Source organism: Oncorhynchus clarkii, chromosome 20 (assembly GCF_045791955.1).
Source record: "Oncorhynchus clarkii lewisi isolate Uvic-CL-2024 chromosome 20, UVic_Ocla_1.0, whole genome shotgun sequence".
In the NCBI taxonomy this organism is placed as follows: Eukaryota; Metazoa; Chordata; class Actinopteri; order Salmoniformes; family Salmonidae; genus Oncorhynchus; species Oncorhynchus clarkii.
Window position 1 is genome coordinate 32,681,250 of NC_092166.1, and position 20,322 is coordinate 32,701,571.

Below are 20,322 nucleotides of genomic sequence, written 5' to 3' on the forward strand. Positions count from 1 at the left end.
AATGTCCTGTTGAAAAGCAAATGATAGTTCCACTAAAACGCAAACCAGATGGGATGGCATATCGCTGCTGTATGCTGTGGTAGCCATGCTGTTTAAGTGGGCCTTGAATTCTAAAGAAATCACTGACAGTGTCACCACACACACGCAGAGGTAATCCATTCACCTACTCTGCGTCTCACAAAGGCATAGTGGTTGGAACCAAAAATCTCAAATTTAGACTCATCAGACCAAAGGACAGATTTCCACTGGTCTAATGTCCACTGCTTGTGTTTCTTGGCCCATGCAAGTCTCTTCTTATTGGTGTCATTTAGTAGTGGTTTCTTTGCAGCAATTCGACCATTAAGGCCTGTTTCACACAGTCTTCTCTGAACAGTTGATGTTGAGCTGCGTCTGTGACTTGATCTCTGTGAAACATTTGTTTGTCCTGCAATCTGAGGTGCAGGTAATTGCTGATTTCTGAAGCTGGTAACTCTAATGAACTTATCCTCTGCAGCAGAGGTAACTCTGGGTCTTCCTTTCCTGTGGTGGTCCTCAGGAGAACCCGTTTCATCATAGCGCTTGATGGTTTTTGCTACTGCACTTGATGAAACTTTGAAAGTTCTTGAAATTATCCACATGCACTGACCTTGCCATGTCTTAAAGTAATGATGGACTGTCATTTATCTTTGCTTATTTGAGCTGTTCTTGCCATTATATGGACTTGGTCTTATACCAAATAGGGCCATCTTCTTAACAAGGCACACCTGTTAATTGAAATGCATTCCAGGTGACTACCTCATGAAGCTGGTTGAGAGAATGCCAAGCGTGTGCAAAGCTGTCAAGGCAAAAGGGTGGCTACTTTGAAGAATCGCAAATATAATTTGGATTTATTTTACACTTTTTTGGTTACTACACGGTTCCATGTTGTTACATAGTTTAGATGTCTTCACCATTATTCTACAATGTAGAAAATAGTCAAAATAAAGAAAAGCCCTGTAATGAGTAGGTGTGTCCAAACTTTTGACTGGTACTGTAAGTGTAAACGGCAGAAGAAGAAAAAAAAACTCAAAACACATGCGGTCAAGAAAATACGCAAGGACCAGAGGACTCAGCTGCTTTCACTGTAGATTGCTGTAATTCATATCACAGATACAGTCAGGTCATAAAACAATAATAATAACTCATTGCAGTCATCTTTGCACCATAGCACACAACTGACCTGCTCTACATTGTACAATACACCCATCTTTTTAGCACTGGATCAGTAACTAATATACCAGTAACCCCCCCCCCCTTACAGTTACCACATCCTTTCAGAAAAATGTACATCCACATATTGGACCCCTTCTTGTTCACTGACTCAACAGGGCGCAGAAAGGTCCTATGACATCAGACTCAGGCATCATGGGAGCAAAAGTTCTGGTCTGCTCAGTACATGTGTCCTCTCGTCCAGTTAAACTGGAGGACCAGCTTGGAGGTTCTTGGATAAAAAAGGCTCCTAATACAGCAGGGCTCCCCTTAAAGATGAGGCTGGGAATGGGATGGGTTTGAGGGGTGGTTGAGCGAAAAGGAGAGCAGTGGTTGGGCATGGAGAAACAGAGTTGGGCATGGAGTCACTTTGTTGGGGTTCAGGCTGCCAAGTGGATGGTCATGGAGGGAGGAGGAATATCATGAATGGAAAGAGTTGGGTGCAAACCTGCTCCTTTCCAAAAATCTACATAAAATAAAATGAGTAAAAAGAACAAAAAAAAAACAAATGAATCCATAATTTAATATAGATCATGATAAAAAATAAAATGAGGAATAGCATGAATAGGAAAAACAACATGATTTTTCGGGGACTATATTAGACAAGACGGGCTTGGTCAATCCTCTGAGCTGGAGGAAGAGTCCGAGTCCTTCTGCGGCATGATGACGTCGTCCAAAAGGGCCTCCCTGTCAGAACTCTCGTATCCGCCTTGTGACAAGCTATCGCCGCCTTCCATCTTAACATCAAAGGCTTGAGTCAGGAAAGAAGAATCCTCCAAGTCTTCGTCCTCCATCATGTAGGCCCCGTCTGAGACCAGGGTCTCTTCTTCACCTCCGCCCAGGAGTGGGTCCTCCAGCGGGTCAGGCTGGGGAGCGTGGTGGTGGCTGTGGTGACGGTCTCTCTTGGGAATGACAGAGTGTGCGGAGAGAAGCCGGTGGAAGAGGCTGTCTGGCAGAAAGCCCTGGAAGAAGAAGATCTACAGTTGAAGTCGGAAGTTTACATACACCTTAGCCAAATACATTTAAACTCAGTTTCACAATTCCTGACATTTAATCCTTACTAAAAGTCCCGGTCTTAGGTCAGTAAGGATCACCACTTTATATTAAAAATGTGAAATGTCAGAATAGTAGTAGAGAATTATTTCAGCTTTTATTTCTTTCATCACATACCCAGTGGGTCAGAAGTTTACATACTCAATTAATATTTGGTAGCATAGCCTTTAAATTGTTTAACTTGGGTAGCATTCCACAATAAGGGTAGCCTTCCACAATAAGTTGGGTAGATTTTGGCCCATTCCTCCTGACAGAGCTGGTGTAACCGAGTCGGGTTTGTAGGCCTCCTTGTTCGCATACGCTTTTTCAGTTCTGCCCACAAATTCTCTATAGGATTGAGGTCAGGGCTTTGTGATGGTCACTACAGTACCTTGACTTTGTTGTCCTTAATCCATTTTGCCACAACTTTGGAAGTATACTTGGGGTCATTGTCCATTTGGAAGACCCATTTGCCACCAAGCTTTAACTTCCTGACTGATGTCTTGATGTTGCGTCAATATATCCACATAGTTTTCCTACCTCATGATGCCATCTATTTTGTGAAGTGCACCAGTCCCTCCTGCAGCAAAGCACCCCCACAACATGATGCTGCCACCCCCGTGCTTCACGGTTAGGATGGTGTTCTTCAGCTTGCAAGCCTCCCCCTTTTCCCTCCAAACATAACGATGGTCATTATGGCCAAACAGTTCTATTTTTGTTTCATCAGACCAGAGGACATTTCTCCAAAAAGTACAATCTTTGTCCCCATGTGCAGTTGCAAACCGTAGTCTGGCTTTTTTATGGCGGTTTTGAAGCAGTGACTTCTTCCTTGCTGTGCAGCCTTTCAGGTTATGTCGATATAGGACTCGTTTTTTGTGTGGATATAGATACTTTTGTACCCGTTTCCTCCAGCATCTTCACAACGTCCTTTGCTGCTGTTCTGGGATTGATTTGCACTTTTCACACAAGTACGTTTATCTCTAGGAGACAGAACATGTCTCCTTCCTGAGCGTTATGACGGCTGCGCGGTGTTTATACTTGCGTACTATTGTTTGTACAGACGGACGTGGTACCTTCAGGCATTTGGAAATTGCTCCCAAGGATGAACCAGTCATGTGGAGGCCTACAATTTATTTTCTGAAGTCTTGGCTGATTTCTTTTGATTTTCCCATGATGTCAAGCAAAGACACACTGAGTTTGAAGGTAGGCCTTGAAATACATCCACAGGTATACCTCCAATTGACTCAAATTATGTCTATTAGCCTATCAGAAGCTTCTAAATCCATGACATAATTCTCTGGAAGTATGCTGTTTAAAGGCACAGTCAACTTACTGTATGTCAACTTCTAACCCACTAGAATTGTGAAATAATCCATCTGTAAACAATTGTTGTAAAAATTACTTGTGTCATGCACAAAGTAGATGTTCTAACAGACTTACCAAAACTATAGATTGTCAACAAGAAAATTGTAGAGTGGTTGTAAGACGAGATTTAATGACTCCAACCTAAGTATATGTAAACGTCCAATTTCAATTGTATAAAAATATTTTACTATCTGAAATTGACCCTATCCCCCTGTTAATAAAGGGTACTCACAGAGCACCGGGCAGTCTCAGCCCATTCTGGTGCAACTGCAGTGTCAGGATTCTCCTCCAGAAACTCCCTCAGATCCTGCAGCATAGGTCCATGCGCAGCCCCAACCTGAGCAAGAAAATAAAATAAATAAAAATGAACCCTCCGTCAACCAGCATCCCCAAATCAATATTTATTTGAGAGGAACCCCCTGCACTCATCCTTTGCCATTTCTCACCTTCTTTCCTGTCCTCATATCAATTATGTTAATCTTCTCACTGCCCGACAGCGCTACTGCCTTCTCCGTCCTCTTCTTCTTCCTCTTGCTTCTGTTCACAAGGAGCTAGGGGTTCGCAGAAGACAGAGTCACTACAGCCGCAGTGGAAATCTCAAATTATTCTGCATTTCTCACAGTGCACTACTTTTATCCCGAGTCTCGTTTGAGCCCCAGCCATAGTCTTCTAGATATAATGTACCTCCAGCATGTCTCCCTCCACCTCATATTCTGGGTTCTCCTTCAGCCAGTTGGGCATGTCCCTGCGTCGAGGGGCCCGCTCCCCACTCAGCACTGTGCCCGTCATGGCATTGACCACCGGGACCGCTCCGTCTGGATCTGACAACTAGGGGGAAGTGAGAGTGAGCGAGGCTTGATGAATGCAGACATTGAATGAACATTTGAGTATGTAGCTTGTTACTTATTGTTGTCTACTGTTCTCAGACAAGTATCTGTGTATTATGAGCCGTCTTAACCACTGACTGCATGAGAATGTGGACAAGTATTGTATACACTGAGTATACAAAACACCTGCTCTTTCTTGACAGACTGACCAGGTGAAAGCTACGATCCCTTATTGATGTCACTTGTTAAATACATTTCAAAATCAGTGTAGATGAAGGGGAGGAGACAGGTTAAAGAAGGATTTTTAAAGCCTTGAGACATGGAATGTGCATGTGTGCAGCTCAATATTAAGAAGGTGTTCCTAATGTTTTGTATACTCAGTCTATATGCGTACTTCTTGGTCCCTACGCTTCCTGCGCCCGCTCCCCTCTCCCCCTGACCCGTTGGACATCAAGGCATGCTTAGAGAAGGTCAGCTTCAGCCCCTCCTCCTAAGAGAGTTGGACAGTAAAAGAAAAGGGGGATGGAGAAAGAGGACAGACAACAATTTAGTCATCCCATCTGTACCTCAGTCACCCATGCTTTCTCCCAATTCACTTCAATGGCTTAAAAAGCTGAATCAGCTGTTATTACTGGGCTAGAACAAAAGCCCAGGACCAGAATTGATTCAACCCCTCTTTTCCATGTTCCTCTCATCTCACCTTGAGGAGTTTGACCGTGAACTCAGATTCCTCTCCATCTGCTCCTTCTCCACCGGGTGTGCTGTTGCCTTTCCGCATGAGCCGTGCAAAGCTGAGCTCATCCCCTGCCCCTAGGTCGTCAGAGCCTGGATTGAGCTGGGCGTCAGAGGCGTAGCGCCGCCCTGTTGGCCACTGCCCAGACAGCACTAGTGTACAGAGGCTGTCCAGACGGTTTATCAACACACGGTCCTGAGGGAGCAACCAGTCAATCACTCCACCGACACAACAAACCAAACCTTTTACTGTACAGTTTATTATTCAACGTCCTGTTATGACTGTATTTGAAGTACTAATGTGTAAGCTTTTACACAAACACAATACTGTTTGTTGAACCAGATCATCATACACATACTGAATCTGGACCCATCCATACTCTATAGCAGTGGTTTCCAACCTGTTTCGGTTACTGTACCTCCAACTGAATTCTGCTCTGCCCGGAGTACCCCTGAAGTACCCCTTCATGTGCATTTTACCAGTAAGCCTATGGTCTTATGAATCTTCTCACGTACCCCCTGTGGAAAGGCCAAGTATTCCCAGGGGTCCTAGTACCCTTGGTTGGGAACCACCACTCTATAATTGCAGACAGTACACCTCCCCTACATACCTTGGGCCAGTCAACCCTGAAGGGGTCAGTGAGGGACTCCGGTGGCACGCCATCTTGAGATAGAGTCATTGAGAGCAAGCTGTTCTCTCCATCTTCCTCCATCTTCAGAGCAGCTGAAAACAGGAAATAAATATATATACAAAAAGTGTGTTCTACCCGTGTTGTCTTAACTCAATCCTCACAATCCTCACACTCTTCTAGATTCCTCTTAGCCATTACTCACCTCTCTCCCTCTCTGCGTCGCTGTCCACACTGTCGTCAGAGCTTTCTGATCGCCGGGAAGAGGTAGACGAGCCTGAATCAGAGTCTGAATCCAAATCAGACATCCCTCCTTCTCCACTTCCTCCGCCTTTCCTTCCTCCGCTTCTCGGGCCCCTCCCCCTGCTCTTCTTCCATCCCAAGCCGGTGCGGTCACGTTCCTTCCCATCAGGGCGAGAGAGGGGTGTGGTCTGTGTATCAGAGTGGCCGAGAGCCTCAGAAGCTCCAAGGAGGCCGGACTCCCTGTTCAGTCCCTCCTCCTCCTTGACGGCGGAGCCCTCCTCTGCCTGTGGTTGGCGGAGGGGACTGGCAGGGGCGGGCTGGTTCTGCTGGATCTCGAGGTAGTCGTGGCGGGCTTGACTGAAGGAGAACTGCGGGTCGGAGAAGACTGAAAGCTCGGTGCGGCTGACACCGTGGAGGGCGGCGCCCAGCATGAGTTCCCGGTCGTGGGCCGGAGTGCTCCACCAGACAGGAAGCTCGGAGCTGAGTGGGGCCAGCAGCAGGCTCTCCTCCATGGAGGGGTGGGGCAGGACACGCTCACGAAGACGGCGCAGTAGACTGATGCGGTACAGGGTGCGAGATGCCCGCTCCTCGGTGATGGGGGCCATAGACTGCCCCAAATCTGACGGGTCTGGGGAGGGAGAGAGGGTTAGGGATCGGTGTCTCTCCAAATAAACCCACATATCCAACACCATGCTCTATTATATTTGACCACGTCAAGGGATTACACTTCTCAATATCCTGTATTTAATAATGCTGTGATGCGGTTCTGACCTTCTCCGCGGGCGGGCCGCAGGTTGCACACCCTCCGGCACATGGCCATGAAACAGCGGAAGTAGCGACTCAGACTCTCGTCCGTCTTCTTGTCCAGACGGGCGAAGGTCCGGAAGCGGGCCCATTCCAGTTTAGCATCCTCCCCCTCTTGGGCAGTTGGCTCTTTTATCCTCTCGACACCAAACGTGGACACCACACGGTAGAAATCACACTCCTCTCTACGGGTCCACCTAGGAGAGAAAGTCAAGACACACAAGACAGATGGTTAAAATAGTGGAACACTTAAAACCCACTCCGAGTCTTATACCAGATGATTGTGTAAGGTTACAGCATACGGACACATTAAACAAACACAACAACTGTACCTCAGATTCAGGACACATATGCTTGCAGAGTTAATAGTTGAGGGTAGTAGTTGGTACCTCTGTTGGCGTTCCTGGCGTGCAATCTCCTTCAGCTTACTGGCCTGCTCACACCTCCTGCGCTTGCGGTCGCCCTTCTCTGCTGCCTCCACCTTCAGCTGCTCTCTCTTGTAGCTGCGCTGGTATGCGGTGATCAGACGCCGGAGCCGCGCGGTAAGTGACGAGCTGGTCGGCCACTCACAGGCTCCTGACAGGCCAGAAGGCGGTCCCTTGGTTTTAACAGGCCCCGGCTTGTCATCGACACAGATATCGTCACCCATGTTCATGGAGTCAGCCTGGGGGAGAGGGATTGTCATGAACATAAAAGCAATATTTTCTAACCAAAATCAATCTACGAGAATATTAAGTACGGATTCACACCTCCTCGTACAGGTCTTTGGTGTGCCTTGACGCAGGCTTGAACTCTGGGTCTTCAGAATACTTGTCATCGTCTCCTCTGGGGGGGGGGGGGGGGGGGGGGGGGGGGGGCAAAAACAAAGTCTCAGCCACCAATTTGTCAAGTTAATGGGGGTGAGGCCAGCTCTAAAGAGTTTAGTGATATAAAGTTAGCGGGTTGTTCAGCGAAGTGCTAATAAGGTTAGCTTGCGTAGCTCACCCGTCTCCCAGCTCTGCGTCTGCAGAGTGCTGCTCCGCATCAATGGCCTGGTCGTCAGGGCGACCAGCTCTCTCCAGGAAACAGAGACAGTCGTCAGCGCGCATGGTGGTGTACATCTCATACCCTGGAGCAACAAGACAGGAGTTACTACAAACACCTAGCACCACGTTCCTACTGATAAACACAAGGTCTTCTGACAAGTAAACAAAACGCCTAAAGACTTTGACATTGAAAACGCAGACCGTGTTTGAAGACACCGACGAGGAGGGAGCGGTCTGCCTCTGTATCCCACCAGCCTGATGGCACCTCCTGCTGCTCCATCTCAGGCATCCAGATGTCAATATCCCTACGAGGACACAGACAGATTCAGTATGTGTGTGTGTGTGTGTGTGTGTGTGTGTGTGTGTGTGTGTGTGTAGATATGCATGTAGCAAGTAATGAGTCATTTTAATAGGGTGATACCTGGCATCGGCTCCTCTCAGCACAGAATCGGCGTGTTCTCCAATGACTTCCTGTCTCAGGTAGTACAGCATACGCACTCTCAGCAACACCCTGAAGACAAGGAAAGGGTTAATGCTCTGATACTGTGCACAAACACTTCAGTACTCTCTAGGGTGAAAACACACGGACTTGTTGCACTGGTGCTTGAGATGTTTGCGGTAGCTGTCGTCCAGAAGCAGGGAGTCGGGGTTGTACTTGCGGATCCACTCCACCTTCTGAACGTCAAATGAGCTCTGGGCCTTCACCCTCTTCCCCTTCCTGCCCCGAGGAACAGGGATGGACAGACCTAGAAACACATTGGCACATTTGACTCACAACCCTGGAAGGCAACGCTAAAGACAGAGAAAATACATCAACACAAACATGTAAACAGTTACCCAAAACAGAGCAAGAAACATTTAGACAATGGGTGGATGGAGGTTGTAAGACACATTCAGAGTGGTTGAAGAGTGTGTGGTTCTATAACGGTCATACATACCAGAGTGGTTGAGGAGTGTGTGTGGTTCCCGGCCATTCTCTGGGGGGGTGATGAGCTCCCAGATGAAACTCTTGATGTTCTCGTCGCCACGGTAATGCAGCAGGCAGAAGACAAGGATGACCCTGCAGATGGTCTCCACGTCACGCTCCCCGAGGCGCCGCTTACAGCGTGCATGAGACAGGATGTCCCGCCAGCGCCCCCACCTGGACAAGCACAGGAGGTGGCAGAGTGAGAAAGGAGACCTCGGGAGACCTCCTCTAGCGTGGAGCTTGCTTTGGTAGAAAATCCAGTCATAACTTTACTCTCACGTGTATTGTAACTACACCTGTCCAGAAAAAAACCTCTAGGCCTTAGTCAGGTCCACCTACCCGTAAACAAGAAGGTGTTTCTCCACACGGAAGCAATCGGTGCGGCCATAGCCATTTCCGGTGTGGCGCTCGGAGCGCCTTGAGGACCGGGACTGCCGGGAATTGGCGGGCGGGTACTCGTCGTCGCTGTCGGGGTCAGAGATCTCCCCGCCCTCGCCCCTCAGGGTAGCGAACTGACGGGTCTGCTTCCTTACTCTGGGTGTGTCAATCACCAGAGTGTTCTACAGGGAGGATGGGAGAAAAATTAACTTTTCACAAAACACATTGAGAAAGGTAGTGCGCACACAGAATGGAGCCCTTCACATTACCTTCCTATTCATGGAATCAAAGTCAATGTCTGCCCTCTTGGCCCACTTCTGCCAGAACTCGGGGTCGTCCAGGGCGATGTCGGTCCTGTTCTCAGTGGCCACAAAGCTGGCCTTGGAGAAGGTGGAGCCCTTGCCCTCGCTCTCAATGGTGATGGTGGTTGCTCTCCTCTGGAGAATCTGGTCAATGTCCTCCTCGCAGAACTTGGAGCCCTCGTCCTCCTCGTCCATGATGGCAGCGTACGCCCCCTTCCTCAGGAGGTCCTCGATCTCCTTCTTAGAGAACTGCTGGATTTGCTGAGAAGCGGTTGGAAGAAGAGATATTAACCAGATGGTTGGCATCCAAACAAACCGCAGGCTTAAAATTAATATAGTACGTAAGTAAATAATATTTTGGGCCTCCTTACTCCGTTGACGTTGCTCTCCTTGTTGCCACTCATGCTCTGCAGTACAGCCCGGTCCAGACCCAGTTTGAGGCTAGCCTTGTCCAACATCTCCCTCTCATAGGAGTTCCTGGTGATCAGACGGTACACCTTCACCGCCTTGGACTGGCCGATACGGTGACACCGCGCCTGAGCCTGTTGAGAGAAGGCAGGGTTAGTACAATCAGATGCTATTTGTACAGCGTGGTAAGGGAATTAGGATGAAACATTAGAAGAAGAACCCAGACAAAAGAGGGAGCCTGAGATCAAAAGGTCAGACATCACCTGCAGATCATTCTGAGGGTTCCAGTCTGAGTCAAAGATGACGCAGGTGTCAGCAGCAGTCAGGTTGATGCCCAGGCCTCCAGCCCGGGTACACAACAGGAAGACGAAACGGTCCGAGTCTGGTTTGCTGAAGCGATCAATGGCTGCCTGACGCAGGTTCCCTCTCACTCTGCCATCAATACGCTCGTACAGGTATCTGGGCAGAACAATGATAAAGGCAACCTCTTACTCATCTAGATTACTCTTCATAACAAAATCTAGTTTTTAAAATCAACATGCCCATCTCTCTTGTTGATGAGGTAGTCTATCTACAGCTCCATAGAGGGGTTGGTTGTTAAGCAACAAAACTGACATGCACAACTATGGGGAAAAACAGACAGGGTTGGCTTAGATTGTTGACAACATGAAAAATAGTTTACATCTCCAATATTTATTAAAAACATAAATACAGGACTAAGATCGAATCCTACTACACCGACTCGTAGGCTCGCCGGATGTGCCAGGGCTGGCAAACTATCACGGATTACAAAGTGAAGCCCAGCCACAAGCTGCACAGTGATGTGAGCCTACCAGATGAGCTAAATGCCTTCTATGTTCACTTCAAGGGAAGCAAGACTGAACCATGCATAAGAGCACCAGCTGTTGCGGACAACTGTGATCCCGCTCTCCGTAGCCGATATGAGTAAGACCTTTAAAACCGGTTAACATTCAAGTCTGCAGGGCCAGATGGATAAACAGGATGTCTACTCAGAGCATGCGCTGACCAGCTGGCAAGTGTCTTCACTGACATTTTCAACCTCTCCCTGACCCATTCTGTGATACCTACATGTTTCAAGCAGACCACAAGGGTTGGACGATATAGTAGTAAATCAACTATGTTTGACAGACATCGTTGATGGCAACAATGTGGTGACGTGACAAACGATAGTTGGTATACATTTATTTTTTTTATAGACGATATAACCTATTTGAACATGACTTGCACCGCCGGAGTCGGGAAGCTCACAACAGTGCAGCTCACAGCCAGGTGTCACACCAAATGTCCGACCTATTCTTATTTGCCTAAGCAGATCTTTCATGATCAACTTTCAAATGAATCCAGGCCAGTAACAGAGTTCTCTCTCAGAAACTTGTTTGTGAATAGCCCCCAAAAAATGATATTATAATAATAAAGAGAACCAACAAATGCAAGATAGAATAATTTAATGGGAAGTTTAAACAAACCTTAAGTTTCTGGCCTCCACCTAACCAAAGTTTTAGGATAAATAAAGTGTGCTGTCAGAAAATCCCTGTAAACCAGAGACCATAATATAGGCTACTACACTAGGCTACAGTCAATAAAATTTGCAGTAAAAGGTTACTTGTACAAGTTTAACTTTTAAACAGACATTTATATTATCGTGGAAGTGTATATTCATATCCTTGAATTGCACAACGGGCATAACATAAGCTCCCACAGCAGCACTTTCGATAAGCGGGAGAAAAATAAAATAAAATAAACAAGAAATTAACCAAATAAATTACAGTGCAAATAAATGTAAGGAACACCACTGAATATTCTAGCCTACATTTATATCAAATTAAGACGCATCTGTGAATACAGGCTTTGAAAATTAAACAACTAAAAAGAGCGATGAAAAAACAAATTTGGACTATTTTTATTTTTCATTATATGAACCTCCCTAAGGTAACAATATTGCCTGCTATAGGCCTACTGAAAACACGTACAGACGGAACGCCTTTTGCACAGCTGCATCTGAGGGCGACGTTGGCCAAGAGCGGAAAGCGACCCTCATTCCCTCTCCACCATGCCAGTGGGTCATCATCTCCTCTGATAACATCTTAAGGTAGGTTGGACGTGAGCTCTGCGCTGGCCTAGTGTTGTGCACTGAGAATGACCGTTTGCTTAACTCTCCCAAGAAGACTGCCCAGTGAAATGGTCTGAAAATCACCTTTGAAAAGGGTCTCGTATCACACTGTAGGCCTACAACGTTTGGTTCCAAATCACCATTCAAAGTTATCGGTGCCACATATCACCATATAAATTGGCTTATATTTATTTATACTGAACAAAAAATTAATTAGGCCCTAATCTATGGATTTCACATGACTAGGCAGGGGTGTAGCCATAAGCCCACCCACTTGGGAGCTAGTCCCACCCCCTGGGGAGTTTGGCTGGGCCTATCAGAATACATTTTTTTCCCCACAAAAGGGCTTAATTACAGACAGAAATACTCTTCAGTTTCATCAGCTGTCCGGGTAGCTCGTCTCAGATGATCTCTCAGGTTTAGAAGCTGGATGGGGAGGTCCGGTGCTGGCGTGGTTGCACGTGGTCTGCGGTTGTGAGGCTGGTTGGAGGTGCTGCCAAATTGGAGGCGGCAGATGGTATAGAAATTAACATTAAATTATCTGGAAACGGCTCTGGTGGACATACCTGCAATTAGCAGGCCAATTGCATGCTCTCTCAAAACTTGAGGCATCTGTGGCATTGTGTTGTGTGACCTTTCATTGTCCCCAGCACAAGGTGCATCTGTGTAATGATTATGTCATTTAATCAGATTCTTGATATGTCACACCTGGCAGGTGGATGGATTATCTTGGCATAGGAGAAATAAGCTTTTTGTGCATATGGAAAACATTTTAGGTCCTTTATTTCAGCTCAGGAAATACTTTACATGTTGAATTTATATTTTTGTTCAGTATATTTATTTATTTGCATACAAGAAAATACACTATTGGTATGATGATTTCCACGTCGTAGTCTAATGATTAGACTTTTTTATTTATTTTTAATCTACATTTTTTTGGGTGGTTTGTATGACAGGCTGCATTACAGCTTGCTTAATGTGTTGCTAGGCAACGGAACGAGCGCTTCCCCCAGCCCCGGATAAATAAAGACGATACAATAGTATACCAACAATGTTTGGACAGGTCGATGGGACGATGTGTCATTCCAGACATCGCTCAACCCTACAGACAACCATAGTCCCTGTTCCCAAGAACGTCAAGGTAACCTGGCTAATTGACGTAGTACGCACATCTGCTGCCATGAAATGCCTTGAAAAGGCTAGTCATGGCTCACATCAACATCATCCCAGATACCCTGGACCCACTCCAAATCTACAGATGACACACTCTATTGCACTCCACACTGCCCTTTCCCACCTAGAGAAAAGGAACACCTACGTGAGAATGCTGTTCATTGACGACAGCTCAGCGTTCAACACCATAGCGGCCCTCCAAGGTCATCACTATGCTAAAGGACCCTGGGACTGAACACCTCCCTCTGCAACTGGATCCTGGACTTCCTGACAGGCAGCCCCCAGGTGGAGGGTATAGATATCAGTCACGCTGACCCTCAACACGGGGTCCCCTCAGGGGTGTGTGCTTAGTCCCCTCCTGTACTCCCTGTACACCCACGACTGCGTGGCCATGCACGACTCCAACACCCTCATTAAGTTTGTTGACGACAAGACCGTAGTAGGCCTGATCACCAACGATGATGAGACAGCCTATAGGGAAGAGGTCAGAGACCTGGCCGTGTGGTGCCAGGACAATAACCTCTCCCTCAACAAGACGGAAGAACGGATCGTAGACTAGAGGAAAATGAGGGCTGAGCACACACCCCATTCACATCAATAGGGCTGTAGTGGAGCGGGTCGAGAGCGTCAAGTTCGTTGGAATCCACATCACTAATAACCTTTCAGGGTCCAAACACACCAACACAGTTGTGAAGAGGGCACGACAATGCTTCTTCCTCCTCAGACGGCTGAAAAGCATGGGACCTAATTTCCTCAAAAAGTTCAACAGCTGCATAATCGAGAGCATCCTGGTTGTGTCACAGCCTGGTATGGCAACTGCTCGGCATCTGACCTGCAAGGCGCTAGAGGGTAGTGCGTACGGCCCAGTACATCACTGGGGCCAAGCTTCCTTCCATCCAGGACCTCTATACCAGGCGGTGTCAGAGGAAGGCCATAAAAATGGTCAAAGACTCCAGCCACCCAAGTCATACTGTTCTCTGCTACCGCATGGCAAGTAGTACCGGAGCGCCAAGTCTGAGAGCAAAAGGATCCTAAACAGCTTCCACCCCCAAGCCATGACTGCTGAACAGTTAACCAAATGACTACCCACACTACTTGTATTCTATTTATATATTTTTTTGCACTGACTCGATGTACACTCACACACACTACATTGACACCACACACACAATCCTTCACACACACTGCTGTTACTCTGTTTATTATCACTTTACCCCTACCTACGTGTACATATTACATCGTATATCCCGTTCACTGCATATTGACTCTGTACCAGTACCCCTTGTATATAGCCTCGTTATTTGTGTTACCATTTTTCCTTTCGTTTATTTAGCACATTTTACTTAATTATATATATTTTTTAAACTGCATTGTTGTTTAAGGCCTCATAAGTAAGCATTTCCCAGTTGTCCCACCTAACCATCTTAAGATGAATGCACTAACTAAGTCGCTCTGGATAAGAGCGTCTGCTAAATTACTAAAATGTAAATGTCTACACCTGTTGTATTCAACGCATGTGATGAATACAATTTGATATGAAATACATTTGCATATTTGTCTCAAACACATCATTACAGTTGGTTAGCTAGCTAGTGAATTCTAGCCCTATTAGCATAAACATCAGTCAAAACAAGACAAGGTATCAAGAACAACCTAAAAAACTAGCTGAAACGAGCCACTTATGATTCACAACATGGCAGCTCCTCATCATTGTTGCTAGCTATCTGGCTAGCCAGAATCACAACACAAACATACAGTGGGGAGAACAAGTATTTGATACACTGCCGATTTTGCAGGTTTTCCTACTTACAAAGCATGTAGAGGTCTGTACTTTTTATCATAGGTACAACTTCAACTGTGAGAGACGGAATCTAAAACAAAAATCCAGAAAATCACATTGTATGATTTTTAAGTAATTAATTTGCATTTTATTGCATGACACAAGTATTTGATCACCTACCAACCAGTAAGAATTCTGGCTCTCACAGACCTGTTAGTTTTTCTTTAAGAAGCCCTCCTGTTCTCCACTCATTACCTGTATTAACTGCACCTGCTTGAACTTGTTACCTGTATAAAAGACACCTGTCCACACACTCAATCAAACAGACTCCAACCTCTCCACAATGGCCGAGACCAGAGAGGGTGTAAGGACACCAGGGATAAAATTGTAGAACTGCACAAGGCTGGGATGGGCTACAGGACAATAGGCAAGCAGCTTGGTGAGAAGGCAACAACTTTTGGCGCAATTATTAGAAAATGGAAGAAGTTCAAGATGAAGGTCAATCACCCTCGATTTGCGGCTCCATGCAAGATCTCACTTCGTGGGGCATCAATGATCATGAGGAAGGTGAGGGATCAGCCCAGAACTACACGGCAGGACCTGGTCAATGACCTGAAGAGAGCTGGGACCACAGTCTCAAAGCAAACCATTAGTAAAACACTACGTAGTCATGGATTAAAATCTTGCAGATCTCGCAAGATCCCCCCTACTCAAGCCAGCGCATGTCCAGGCCCGTCTGAAGTTTGCCAATGACAATCTGGATGATCCAGAGGAGGAATGGGAGAAGGTCATGTGGTCTCATGAGACAAAAATAGAGCTATCTGGTCTAAACTGCACTCGCCATGTTTGGAAGAAGAAGAAGTATGAGTGCAACCCCAATAACACCATCCCAACCCTGAAGCATGGAGGTGGAAACATTATTATTTGGGGATGCTTTTCTGCAAAGGGGACAGGACGACTGCACCGTATTGAGGGGAGGATGGATGGGCCATGTATCACGAGATCTTGGCCAACAACCTCCTTCCCTCAGTAACAGCATTGAAGATGGGTCGTGGCTGGGTCTTCCAGCATGATAACGAACCGAAACACACAGCCAGGGAAACTAAGGAGTGGCTCTGTAAGAAGCATCTCAAGGTCCTGGAGTGGCCTAGCCAGTCTCCAGACCTGAACCCAATAGAAAATCTTTGGAGGGAGCTGAAAGTCCGTATTGCCCAGTGACAGCCCTGAAACCTGAAGGATCTGGAGAAGGTCTGTATGGAGGAGTGGGCCAAAATCCCTGCTGCAGTGTGTGCAAACCTGGTCAGGAACTACAGTAAACGTATGATCTCTGTAATTTTAAACAAAGGTTTCTGTACCAAATATTAAGTTCTGCTTTTCTGATGTATCAAATACTTATGTCATGCAATAAAATGCAAATTAATTACTTAAAAATCATACAATGTGATTTTCTGGATTTTTGTTTTAGATTCCGTCTCTCATAGTTGAAGTGTAACTATGATAATAATTGCAGACCTCTACATGCTTTGTAAGTAGGAAAACCTGCAAAATTGGCAGTGTATCAAATACTTGTTCTCCCCACTGTATCTGCCCCATTGAATTGCGGGCATCGTTTTCTTGACGTTGTCAGCTAACCCGACTATACCTCTTGTTGATGAGGTAGTCCTCCAGGATGTCCAGGCAGCGCACCATCTGGGAGAAGATGAGCACCTTGTGTCCCCCGGCCTTCAGGCGAGGCAGCAGTTTGTCCAGCAGGACCAGCTTGCCTGCAGATCTCACCAGGGCCTGCAGGTGGAAGTCTGGCACCATGGGGTCGTACACCTCCCTCAGCTCAGCCACAATAGACTCCTCCGCCCCTGGACAGAAGAGAGGACGGGGGTTATTATATTAACATCCTGGGAATGCTATGAAGACAGGAGTTTTCCATGATGGGTTGTACTGATGTTAGTTCAACAGAACCTGTGGTAAGTCGCAGGTGATAGCAGGCTAGCTGCATTAAGAGGATATGCTATTGGGGTTGTGTTTTTGAAGGAGGAAGGGTATTGACGTGTAGTGTAGTGTTGGGTGTGAGGTACCTGTGATGAGGTAGGGGTGGTTGCAGCACTTGCGCAGCTCCATCATGGTGTTGAGCAGATTGGGGACGTTGCTGTTGCTGGTTGCCCCCATGCTGAGGAAACTAAAGTTCCTCTCTAGGATGGCCCGGTAGTATTTCTTCTGCACATCTGTCAGCTCCACCTGTGTAGATCGGTTGTATTGAGCTTGATGGTTATGGTCCATTCCGAAAAAAGAATATAATGCTCATATACAAGGTCACCTTGGTTAAATGGTGCAACATTATGCATAAACTCTTACCTCAATGATGGTCTCCTGTTTTGGCGCCAAGTTCTTCTCCACATCCTCTTTGAGTCTGCGCAGCATCATAGGCTTCAGAATAGCTTGGAGCTTCTGGACCTGCTCCTCGGTTTTGAGGTCTCCAAAGTCACGTAAGAACTCGGACTCCGAGGAGAACTGAGCTGGCTCAAGAAAGTGCAGCAGACTGAAGAGCTCCTCCACTGTGTTCTGGAGGGGAGTGCCTGTCAGAAGCACCTTATGCTCCTGAGAACCAGGGAGGACAGGAACAGAGTGGAATGGAGGAGAGAGAAATGAAGAAGGGGTGAGTGGCAAAACAGGAGAGGGAGTCATTCTGTCGCTTCCACAAAAGACCAACGTTGTCACATCACAAGTAATACATTTGTCCCCCTGTCCCTTAGGCCTCAATTTAAAATCAGATCGAGCGCTAACCCGCATTGGAGGAAATCTGCATAGCGGCCGTTTTGGTGGTGCAACTGCGGTAAGAGCTGACAAATCGGTAATCGGCTGCTCCTGTGTCACCAACCCCTCCCTTCCTTATTATCCCTACTGCGCTAAAAGTTGAATATGCCGATAGTTGACACTTTCTATCGTTGGCGGAAATAACCACAAGTTCACGCATGTTGTCATGTTAATTTGGATGATGGGGGGGTTAAAGCCTATCAGTCTAATCGAGGTGTAGTAGGCAATAAATCATCACACATTTGGGTGTTTGAACTTGTAACACGGTTGTATTAACTTCTGCACGGGATTTGTCAGATATTAAGTCGGGGGTGGTTTGGTTGCATCCAATAGCAGTGTTCGCAATAAGGTAACGCAAGGAGCTGCTTGTGGATTTGACAGATCTATTGCAGTTCCACCTCCGACACGCCAAAACAACCGCTACGGAGATGTCGGCTAGCATGAATCTGACAGAATCTAGCCCTTAGTCTATCTCATGAACACTCACCAGGTCCAGCATCTTGAGGCTGTCCAGCAGCTTGCAGTTGCGGTTCTTGAGGCGGTGGGCTTCGTCAATGATCACACAGCGCCAGGAGATCTCCCTCAGCTCAGGGCAGTCGGACAGAATCATCTCAAAAGTCGTGATCAGGGCTTCAAATTTATATGCCCCTGGGATCAGATGGTCCTACAGAGAAAATGTAATACAACACTAGTTAGAGGAGCTAGATGACGATGTACCAAGAATCGTATAATCTGAACACGAGAGAATCAATGTCTTCCAACAGGTCCTACTGCAGAATAACACTAGTACTCAACCACTGTAATCCATTCTTCTGTTCCACAAACAGAATGCAAGACAGACACACACCTTGTCGTCCTTGCAGTACATCTCGTACTGCTGGATCATCTGCCTGCTGGCCAGGCTGCCGTGGTAGACGATGGCATTCATGTCAGTCCAGGTGGCAAACTCCCTCTCCCAGTTGGTGATGGTGGAGAGGGGGGCGATGACCAGGAAGGGGCCTTGGACCCCGGCACCAAGCACCTCAGACAGCAGAGATATGGACTGGATGGTCTTCCCTAGACCCATCTCATCAGCCAGGATACAGTTCTGCCTGTAGGGCGAGAAGATGTGTCAATACATTGGCAATACAAGTGTGCACGCACGCACACACAGCAAAAACAGACACATCCTCTGTCAACTGCATTCATTTTCAGCAAACTTAACATGTGTAAATATTTGTATGAACATAAGATTCAACAACTGAGACAAACTGAACAGGTAACACAGACATGTGACGAGCAGTAATGGAATAATGTGTCCCTAAACAAAGGGGGGGTCAAAAACCTAAATTAACAGTCAGTATCTGGTGTGGCCACCAGCTGCATTAAGTACTGCAGTGCATCTCCTCCTCATGGACTGCACCAGTTCTTGCTGTGAGATGTTCTCACTCTTCCACCAAGGCACCTGCAAGTTCCCGGACATTTCTGGGGAGGGAAATGGCCCTAGCCCTCACCCGCCGATCCAACAGGTCCCAGACGTGCTCAATGGGATTGAGATCCGGGCTCTTCGCTGGCCATGGCAGAACACTGACATTTCTGTCTTGCAGGAAATCACACACAGAACGAGCAGTATGGCTGGTGGCATTGTCATGCTGGAGTGTCATGTCAAGATGAGCCTGCAGGAAGGGTACCACATGAGGGAGGAGGATGTCTTCCCTGTAAACGCAGGACTCTGTGTAATGCACAGCATTGAGATTGACTGCATTGGCAACAAGCGCGGTCCGATGATGCTGTGAAACACCGCCTCAGACCATGACAGACCCTCCACCTCCAAATTGATCCCACTCCAGAATACAGGACTCGGTGTAATGCTCATTCCTTTGACGATAATCGCGAATCCGACCATCACCCCCGGTGAGACAAAACCGCGACTCGCAGCTAAAGAGCACTTTTTGCCAGTCCCGTCTGTTCCAGCGACGTTCGGTTTGTGCCCATAGGCGACGTTGTTGCCGGTGATGTCTGGTGAGGACCTGCCTTACAACAGGCTTACAAGCCCTCAGTCCAGCCTCTCTCAGCCTATTGCGGACAGTCTGAGCACTGATAAAGGGATTGTGCGTTCCTGGTGTAACTCGGGCAGTTAATGTTGCCAGCCTGTAGCTGTCCCACAGGTGTGATGTTCAGATCTACCGATCCTGTGCAGGTGTTGTTACACGTGGTCTGCCACTGCGAGGACGATCAGCTATCCATCCTGTCTCCCTGTAGCACTGTCTTAGGCGTCTCACAGTACAGACATTGCAATTTATTGCCCTGGCCACATCTGCAGTCCTCATGCCTCCTTGCAGCATGCCTAAGGCAAGTTCACACAGATCAGCAGGGACCCTGGGCATCTTTCTTTTGGTGTTTTTTTAGAGTCAGTAGAAAGGCCTCTTTAGTGTCCTACGTTTTCATAACTGTGATCTTAATTGCCTACCATCTATAAGCTGTTAGTGTCTTAAAACCTTTTAGGGCTAGG

At 47.0% G+C, this 20,322-nt stretch overlaps 1 protein-coding gene across 1 annotated transcript in view; it reads right to left on the reverse strand.

The window, feature by feature from the left end:
• Positions 1-1,090: 1,090 nt before the first annotated feature.
• The window catches only part of LOC139376254 (chromodomain-helicase-DNA-binding protein 8-like), a 29,123-nt gene continuing 9,891 nt past the window's right edge, over positions 1,091-20,322 (reverse strand). The window contains exons 15-39 of the mRNA XM_071118596.1: positions 18,679-18,922; positions 18,319-18,495; positions 17,373-17,615; positions 17,096-17,255; positions 16,666-16,876; positions 10,203-10,398; positions 9,903-10,073; positions 9,499-9,792; positions 9,191-9,411; positions 8,823-9,025; positions 8,474-8,630; positions 8,306-8,395; positions 8,086-8,189; positions 7,844-7,967; positions 7,609-7,684; positions 7,249-7,523; positions 6,827-7,056; positions 6,018-6,683; positions 5,795-5,907; positions 5,152-5,379; positions 4,846-4,941; positions 4,309-4,452; positions 4,071-4,175; positions 3,857-3,961; positions 1,091-2,189 (exon numbers count right to left, since the gene is read on the reverse strand). Coding sequence (XP_070974697.1) covers positions 1,845-2,189; positions 3,857-3,961; positions 4,071-4,175; positions 4,309-4,452; positions 4,846-4,941; positions 5,152-5,379; positions 5,795-5,907; positions 6,018-6,683; positions 6,827-7,056; positions 7,249-7,523; positions 7,609-7,684; positions 7,844-7,967; positions 8,086-8,189; positions 8,306-8,395; positions 8,474-8,630; positions 8,823-9,025; positions 9,191-9,411; positions 9,499-9,792; positions 9,903-10,073; positions 10,203-10,398; positions 16,666-16,876; positions 17,096-17,255; positions 17,373-17,615; positions 18,319-18,495; positions 18,679-18,922 — 4,978 coding nt within the window. The 3' untranslated portion in view covers positions 1,091-1,844. The remainder of the gene's footprint in view (positions 2,190-3,856; positions 3,962-4,070; positions 4,176-4,308; positions 4,453-4,845; positions 4,942-5,151; positions 5,380-5,794; positions 5,908-6,017; positions 6,684-6,826; positions 7,057-7,248; positions 7,524-7,608; positions 7,685-7,843; positions 7,968-8,085; positions 8,190-8,305; positions 8,396-8,473; positions 8,631-8,822; positions 9,026-9,190; positions 9,412-9,498; positions 9,793-9,902; positions 10,074-10,202; positions 10,399-16,665; positions 16,877-17,095; positions 17,256-17,372; positions 17,616-18,318; positions 18,496-18,678; positions 18,923-20,322) is intronic.